A 9,146-nucleotide genomic window follows, 5' to 3' on the forward strand; every position below is an offset into this window, starting at 1 on the left:
AATGAGTTTCAGATGAGCTTTTTTGCTTTGTAGATATTATTGAAGCGAATAAATCTCTATGAATAGTGGAATGATAAAATATTCACAGAAACTTACAACTCTGCAGTTGAATAACAATTACTTTTGTTCCAAACAGGCAATTGGTTTCCAAACACATTAAACAAAGGCAATTTAGAAAGCTTCTTCTTCTTTTTGGCATCATTAACGTTGTTGAACGTTCTGGGATTCTGGAGTGTTTCACAAAGGTAAGTTTGTGGTAAGATGAGCAATTTCTGAGTCCGTGAAATATTGATCTGGGAACTATCACTGAGCCAACGGGAATCCTGTATGCCATGACTGGACAAATTAGATATTAGAGAAATTTAACAGATTATTCAGAGCAAGAAATTTCGATTTAGACTTCACTTTTGCCATTGATCCTTATAATAAAATAGTGCTTTACTCAATTCTAAAACATGTTCTGAAAGAAGATATGTTTTCTCCACTATATAGCACCACTTTAGAATTAGAAATAACCATATTGATAATAAGAATGAATGAGTCATTATCATTAAAAGCAAATATCATTAAACAAATAGCTAGAAATCTAATGATGCTTAAGATTTGGATTCCATTCAGGCCTTTCAATCAGCAGTGACCATTTCAAGGTCAATAACAAACTGCAAAATCATTTAGTCAGTCACCTGAGACCAGTCAGTGGCTTATTATGTATCATCTACCATCCATCCATTGCCAGCCCACCTCTCTCTCTCACTGACGTATTTTTGGAGGACTGTGTAGTTTTGAGCAAATTGTCTAACTTCTCTGAGCCTCTGTTCTTATATTTGTAAAATAAAATCAAGAAAACCAACATCTTGTGGGCTTTAGGCATATGAATTTTGGCAAAGGGCTTAGCACAGTACCTGTCATGTTGTGTCAACTACAGAGATCTTTATTTTTCTCACTTCCCTCTATTCACTTATCTATTTAGTCATATTTTATCTCATCACTGTCACTTCTCCCTTGCCTAAATCATTCTTTCATTCATTGAATAAATCTCTGTTGGAACACCAGTCATGCAATAGGTACTACATGCGATAGTAAACTAGAAGGACACAAAGTCAGTAAGTCAATAAATGTTTACTGCCATTATGTTCCTGCTCTCACGGAGCTTATGGTTCAGTATAAAAGAGAGGCACTTAAATTTCATGCAAGGCAGAATTAATGACAAAATCAAAAGTTTTAATGGCTCCCTGAATTTTTATATTTCTTACCTTCCAAAGTATATAAGTTGTTGAATTGATTCTCCACAATATAAATACCTATCTCATTCTTGGATTGAAAGCCAAATTAGAATATCAAAGAGTCTTGCAGAAGGATCCAAGGGGAATAGCCTCAGTTTTGGAGCAAAATAGAGTCATCGATGAAAACCGAAGGTGAAGGCAAAGCCTCTTTCCCCTGCATTCGTTGCCTCCAAACACATAAGTGGTGCTCATCTTCCAGTTCTCATAAACCCTACACTTCTTACATCTTCTCCCACTGTAAGATCTGACCTTTGTCTTTTCATAAAGTAGTTTGAAAGGTAATTTTTTTAGTCAGCCCAGTTGAATCCACTTCCACTACTTGGCTGTAGAAACTTCAGCAAGCTATTTAACTTTGTTAAGCCCATTTTTTTCATTTGTAAAGTGAAAACAGTAAGAATAGCAATTGTGCCGTAAAATTGCTGTGAGGATGAGTAAATGCTCAAAAGTGTTAGCAATAGTAATAATAATGACCTCATGCTTTGCCTTATGCCTCCTTCTTCCTCCTTTTTAATTCTTCTTCTAGACTCATGCAGAGGTGTGGCAAAAATGACCAGGATTATGGGCTGAATTCATGGAAGAACTAGCACTGGAACCAGACTCTATTAGCTCGGGGATTTACTCATTCATTCATTCATTTACTCATTCATTCAATATACTAAGCATTGTTCCAGGCACTAGAAAAAAAAAAAAAAAATGAAGACAGCAAAGTACCAGTCTATATGAGCTACTATTTAGTACTCAAATTCAATTATTGAAGTGTGATTCTTTCTCTGTGATTGTTGAACAAGTGAGTTACTACAAAGAAGTGACAGATGGTGGAGTGGGGTACAGAGAAGGAGACAAGAATAAAATGGTACAAAGCACCAAATATTGGAGGAACCAAAAGTGGGAAGGGACTAAGTGATAATAGAAGATTTATTGAGAAATAAATCTGATTCTTAGCAAATCCTCTATTTCCCTACATTTTCGTTTCCTTTTTTTCTGTTTACTTTTTGAGGACGGGGGAAAAATAGAGACAGGATAAAACAAAGCAAGAAGGGAGGAAATTAATTTTCCAAGTGTTAAGCACTCCTATCTTGGTCAGTATGCAACACACACACACACACACATAACCTCATGTAATCTCTACCACCTCCCTGTTACAGAAATCTTATCACTTTTTATAAATAAGAAAACTAAAGTGAGAATCTAGGTAAGTAAATTGACTAGGTTCACACACCTAGGATTCAAACCCATGTGTGTATCTTTATAAAGCTCACACACTTTCTCCTATCAGCATACAGTTTCTTTTTTTTTTTTTTCAACGTTTATTTATTTTTGGGGGACAGAGAGAAACAGAGCATGAACGGAGGAGGGGCAGAGAGAGAGGGAGACACAGAATCGGAAACAGGCTCCAGGCTCTGAGCCATCAGCCCAGAGCCCGACGCGGGGCTCGAACTCACGGACCGCGAGATCGTGACCTGGCTGAAGTCGGACGCTTAACCGACTGCGCCACCCAGGCGCCCCCAGCATACTGTTTCTAAGTGCCACAGAAGAGCTCTCTACCTACTCTATAACAACCCCTTGACTCTGATGGGTAGGGAAGAAACCCATCCCTTCAGTTAAAGTAACCATACCCACCATCACCTGTCGATCAGCCACTCCACCGGGAAAGAATGGGTGTCACATATCAGAAGAAAAGAGAGTGGAAAATTTGCCAGCAGAGATCAATCAGCTAAAACCAACTACATTAGTGCAAAGTCACACATTACCCTGGGTATCTATTGCCCATTGGGGCGGGACGGTCCAAGCCAGAAGTTAGGCAAGAAACTATATGGAACTTATGGGAGGAGATCAGTGTCTCTAGTAAGGAATGAATGATTTTGATTTAGTTCTATATTGATTGATTGTCAAACACTAACAAACAGTAAGTATGTGAAGAAACAGGAGAAAACACAGGTGTTCTAGAGACAGTATTATTGAAACATATTATTTAGGAGTCAGTGTTTGATTGCAATAAACATTTCATCACAATTCAATTTTTACCAAACCCAATGGTGTTCAGAGCCAGATAACAGTGACAAATCTATCAAGAACAAGACAGTCCCAAGTTATTCTTGTTCTTAAAGTTTTGAGAACAGCATATTAATTATGAAACAGCATCTTCACCAACACACAGCTGACCTTAGGTCTCTGTTGGCACCTGAGGGTACCCCCACCATGATTTTTATATTAGTGTGATACAATCCTAGTTTAAGTCCTAGAACAAAAAGAATCTTGCCAGGGTCACTCAGATATCACCTGAGTACCATTAGGAATTATATATGAATATCAGGCAAGATTTATTTTTCATTTGTACAAAAACAAAACAAAACAAAACAAACAGCCCTCTGCCTCTGTCTGTCTTAGAGTCCTCCTCAATCAAATCTAAAAGTAGCAATGGTAACATGTCATACCTGAGGCTCTTCAGGTTGGGAGTGAAGGATGTAGGTAGATGAAATGTCTTTCCCTAGCAGAAAAGTATTACATAAACATCTCTACAGTGCTGGATAAAAATATATATCCCACATTAGATGCTGAAATAAAAAGATATTACAGATGTTTTAGGGAGGGAGGGCAAAAGGGTGTTTGTTTTTATCTCAACACCACTGTCCTTCCAGTATGGTAAAACATATCTTTTTAAAAAAAATTTAATGTTTATTTATTTTTGACAGAGAGAGAGAGAGAGAGAGAGAGAGAGCAGGAGAGGGGCAAAGAGAGGGAGACACAGAATCCAAAGCAGGGTGCAGGCTCTGAGCTATTAGCACAGAGCTTGATGCAGGGCTGGAACTCACAAACTGCAAGATCATGACCTGAGCCAAAGTCAGACACTCAACCAACTGAGCCACCAAGGCACCTCTGTAAAACACATCTTAAAGTTAATACCATTGCCCCAACTTTGTCAATGATACCAGTAGTCTTCTGTGCATAACTTGTCATAATTATTGAAAGCAACATAAATCAGAGACAAAAGACCACTTATTCAAGCATTATTCTTCTCTTACAGTTACTTTTAGCAATATATTGAGAGGGAAAAGCAGGTAAAATTCACTTTGGAAACTTTCACAAATCAGAAGTAGATGTTTGACCTCAGAAGCCTACATGTATCTGATAAAACTGAACTTATAGCCCATATTCACTTGTTCATTCAACAAATATTTTTGAGCATGTGCTATCCACCAGGCACTAGGAACACAGCAGTGAATAAAGCAGTTTGAAATTCCTATCCTCCTAAAACTTTCTCAGAAGTGTTTGTGTCTTTTTTCTTAATGTTTATTTATTTATTTTTGAGAGAGAGAGAGAGAGAGAGAGAGAGAGAGAGAGAGCACGAGCAGGGGAGGAGCAGAGGGGGGACAGAAGATCCAAAGCAGACTCTGTGCTGACAGCAAAAAGCCTCACGTGGGGCTTGAACTCAAAAACCATGAGAGCGTGACCTGAGCCGAAATCAAGAGTCGTACGCTTAACTGACTTAGCCACCCAGGTGCCCCAAGAGAATAATGTGTCTTTAAAAGTAGTGTGCTACAGGGAGAAAAGGCCAGAATTTTGAATAAGAGAGTTCCCAGCCTAGGGTCTGCCAACTATTATTCATATGAACCCCAAAGAAGTCATTTAACCTCTTAGAATTTTAGTTTCCCTATCTGTGAAATGGGGATGATTTCATCCTTCTAGGGTTGTAGTGAGAATTCACTAAGCGAGGGTGGGTATAGAGCCCTAGCATGGTGCCTGGCACTTAGAAGACAGACACTCAGGAAAGCCACGTGTTCCTTGGGTCAGGAGTATAGGGTATGCATTCTAGAAATGTATTCATGGATTGTTTGACAACGGTGTTTTCTACATGGGTTCAACACTGAATTTACAAATCTCCTGTGCATCTGAAGTATTTCATGAGTCCTGGTCTCCATGAAAACTGTAAAGTTGATAGGGTTTCAGACTTTCCCCCATCTCGCTCTGTCAGTCATTGCAAGTTGTAAAACAGCGCCATCTAAAGGTCCTTATGAGACAACTTAACATGTCCTGAAACTCCCTTTGTCGTTTTATAAAGACTGTTCTGGTACGCAGTGCTCTTAAATAATCATCACTGTTGTGCCAGTATCTATGGACCCGTAATAAAAGGTAGACAGCACAGGAAGAAAGCAAATGATTTATCAAGTCATCTACATCTGGTCCTAAAAAAAGCTTTCTTTCTTTCTTTTTTAGGTATTGTAATCTAAATCATTTTAATGCCCAGAACATCAGTGGAAGTAATCTTGAAGAAACACTTCTCCTCCATGAAAAGTCTCAGAAATTTTATGGCAGTACACAAGAATTTTCTTCAAGTATTGATCTTTGGGAGACAGCCCTATGAAACTACATTTGACTCTACCCATCCTATGAGCAAAGTATTCACGTTTTCTTCACCTGAACACCTTATGCATTTTAGTTTAAGAATTAATATGCATGGCAGTGACTTTAGGAATATTATGGGTGTACTTTATTTATAAAGACTAATCATGACTCTTCTGGTGAACTATTATGCTTTTGCATTAACACATTATACATTACAATTGATAAAGTAATTTCAAAGTCTGTGTTGCCTCCATGACAACAAAATGATTAGGTCCTAAACATTACTATATTTTACAACTGTTTACAATGGTGGTTCAGCCATTAAAAGCAATATAAATGCTATTTTTAGTTTTAATGTGCCAATAGAATCAAAATAATAGTATGTTAACATTCCTCCTTTCTATACATTTATTGAGCACTTATTACAATGCCAGACCTTGTGATCATATGCCGTCTATATCTGACTAAATAATAAATCTATACATGATTTTACTATATTTGATGTTCATATTATCCTATCAAGATATGAAGGAAATTTTCTCGAAATTAAAAAGCAATGTTAACTAAAACTGAGACCCTTAACAAAGAAAGAATATTCAATCCTGAAGACATTATAAAATAAAGGTAAGTGATGGAATTATTCTGATTAAAGGAAAAAAGAAAATTGAGGAAGATTAAATGAGTGTTGAGAGAGTAATTGATGAATCAAATAGAGAAGCTTAAAGAGGATCCCTAATTCAAATGACACATTTTGGTCTTCAATGCTACCAATTCAGATATATTCAGAAGATCGTCTTCCAAAAGACATAAATAACATTTATCCTTTGAATAAACAAAGAAATGTGGAAACTCATATAAAAAATAATAAACCAATATCAAACAAAACTAATGCCCCCTACCTTTGTAACAATGCTTGTCAAAGTTTGGTTGAGGATCACCTGCTTTAGGAGAATCTTTCTGGCTCCTACCAAAGACTGCCTTAACCCAAATCTTTTTCCAGGAATCAGTGGGTTTAACAAACACACCCCGATCATTCTCATTCTCCCTGAAGTATAAGTGCCACTGCTTTCTAGGACAGTTCACAGCAGATAGGATAGCTGGGTTTATCAGCTGATTGCAAACGACTCTGCAATTAAGCACCTTCCCTTGTGTATACCTAAAATATTTTAGATCTGTAGAATAAAAGATTTATTCATCTTGATTAGATATGATATGCATTTTTAATTGCAAAAGAGCAGCTGTAAAGCACCAGGTGTTTCTCATACTCAATTTTTTGTTTGCTTGTTTGTTTGGAGGACAAATAAAACGACTAGCTCTTGCAGACATAAATTCTTGCCTTGTAACTTTTCCAAATCTCTCTCTCTCTCTCTCTCTATTTGTGTGTGTGTGTGTGTGTGTGTGTGTGTGTGTGTGTGTGTGTGTGATCTGAAAAAATAGTGAGGCCAACCCCTGGATACGTCTTACAGGTTTTTTTTTGCTGCAAAGGTTAAATGTCACGTTTGCAATCTGGGTTTAATGAACATCCAAAATATCAAGAAACCTTTGAACACCTCACCTTAGTACAAAGTGAGCAGCTCTGGCAGTCTCTCCCACTATTAGAAAAAAAGGGTCTGTTTTATTTTGTTATGTTGTGTTTTTCCCCCCCAAAAAATTTGCCTTCATTTCCCCAATTTCTACACGGTAATAGAAAAAAGCGCTCATTACGCTTTCACTCCTCCTTAGAGATGAAAAGAGATCTACAGACTTATAAAGTTGACCCAAAGCAAACACCAAAAGAGCTTAGAATTCTCACATTGGGGTTGACACTTGCGATTAGCTAAATTGCAGTAACTACACATGCTTCCATTCGGAACAGGATACATTCACACGGCAGTTTCTTCTCTAGAGCCTAGCAACATTATCATTGAGCACCTGGAATAGTTTAGGCATTAAGTGTAATTGGTTTTGCTTTACATAAATCTGTAGCTTTGTAAATAAGCGGAGCATTTCAGCTTCTATATAACACCAATTAACTTAAAGGGATGTGTTGTTTGCAGAAGCCTGCTGGGTCTGTACTGTATTTCTCCCATAATATGCTCAGTGGCGGGCAAAGTTCTGGGTCCCTGCAGTGTTCCATTTACTCCCAGTCACTTGGTGCCAAGGGTCTGTACCCAGACACTCATTTGCTCCATTTTTCAGTTGTGAAAGATTGAGAAAATGAAGTCTTCCCTAAAAAGCACCTTCTGTGCTCTATTTTTGTCCATGAGTGAGACCTGAAAGGCAAGGTATTTGAAAATGTTTTCTGTGGCCCACAGAGCACAGGTCTGACCCCATCTGATTCTGTCCACAACAGTGACATCTCTTTCCTCTTCCATTTTTTTCTTGTAGCACTTCAGTCCAACGCAGCCACTACATTGAACTCAACATTAAGAAAACCATGTCCTTAGTTCACGAATTTGCTAGTGAAAGTGTTTCCACCAAAATGACTTTTTTTAATAATACCCAAAAATCTGCTCTTGCAAGTTGTTAAATTTTTCCAAGCTCCTTGCATATTTCCCCCTTGTTATCTCTTTACTCCACTTAATCCCTTATCTCTCATATCCCCTCAGGTAATGTTGATTTATAGCATTCATTCCACCCCGGCCAACCTCTGATTCTCTTGGTTTCTGAACTTGTTTTATCGACCATCAGAGTAACAGTACCACCAAAAAAAAAAAACAGCTCATGATTCCAAAAAGTTTCCTATTAATATCATGCGATTCACAAATTGAGGAAAGAAAAGCACCCCTTCTGAAAACTGTCAGGATTCATTGTTTTATGGAAACAGAACTTCAGCCTTAGTTCCCTGAACCGGTCCATCAGTGGGCATATACCATCTCCACTGCAAGAGAAGCCGCATACAATTACCAGTCACAGACTCACTTCACTCATTTGAGTGAAGGCCTCAAATAAAATCAACAGCCAAGCGATGACAGCACACCTGAAATGCAGGTGTGAAATGTAGGTCTGCTTGTAGAGAACAGCGATATTAAAGGAACCACGACTAATGACAACTCACATCTATGTCACCCTTTACAGTTTATAGGTTGGTGTCACGCATATCATCACATTTGCTTAGCACCACCCCTTTGGGAGGTGGGCACATTTTGGCATGCCTGTTTTATAAATGAGAAATTGCAGCTCTGAGACATTAAGTAATTTATCCAGAGTCACAGAGATAGTAGATGTCACAGTCAGAACTTGAACCTGGGTCTATCTGTCTCTCAAGTGCCAGTTCCTTCTACAAACAGCACTCATAATGTCACCAACACTGGCACATCCCCAACCGCTTAGGCGAAACACTTCTCTACATCATCTAAAAGGAAACAAGAATGAAAGGAAAGACCATGGCGGGGTTAGAGACCCTGACAAAATGGTTAACAAAAAACAAGGATCTTTCTAACATCTCTTCCCCCTCACTCAGCTTCTGTGGAGCAATGTGTTGTCTTCATGTGGAGCTTAGGGTGTCAGAAGCACCCCACTGAAAAGACCCAGAGTGAC

The 9,146-nt window shown here is 38.2% G+C and overlaps 1 protein-coding gene across 1 annotated transcript in view; it reads left to right on the top strand.

Moving 5' to 3' along the window:
* SLC15A5 (solute carrier family 15 member 5) overlaps window positions 1-5,867 on the top strand; it is an 88,579-nt gene extending 82,712 nt beyond the window's left edge. The window contains exons 8-9 of the mRNA XM_040488810.1: window positions 137-245; window positions 5,499-5,867. Of these exons, the coding sequence (XP_040344744.1) occupies window positions 137-245; window positions 5,499-5,646 (257 nt within the window). The 3' untranslated portion in view covers window positions 5,647-5,867. The remainder of the gene's footprint in view (window positions 1-136; window positions 246-5,498) is intronic.
* Window positions 5,868-9,146: the final 3,279 nt, after the last annotated feature.

This window comes from Herpailurus yagouaroundi, unplaced genomic scaffold, assembly GCF_014898765.1.
Source record: "Herpailurus yagouaroundi ecotype Mexico unplaced genomic scaffold, PumYag 166, whole genome shotgun sequence".
NCBI lineage: Eukaryota > Metazoa > Chordata > Mammalia > Carnivora > Felidae > Herpailurus > Herpailurus yagouaroundi.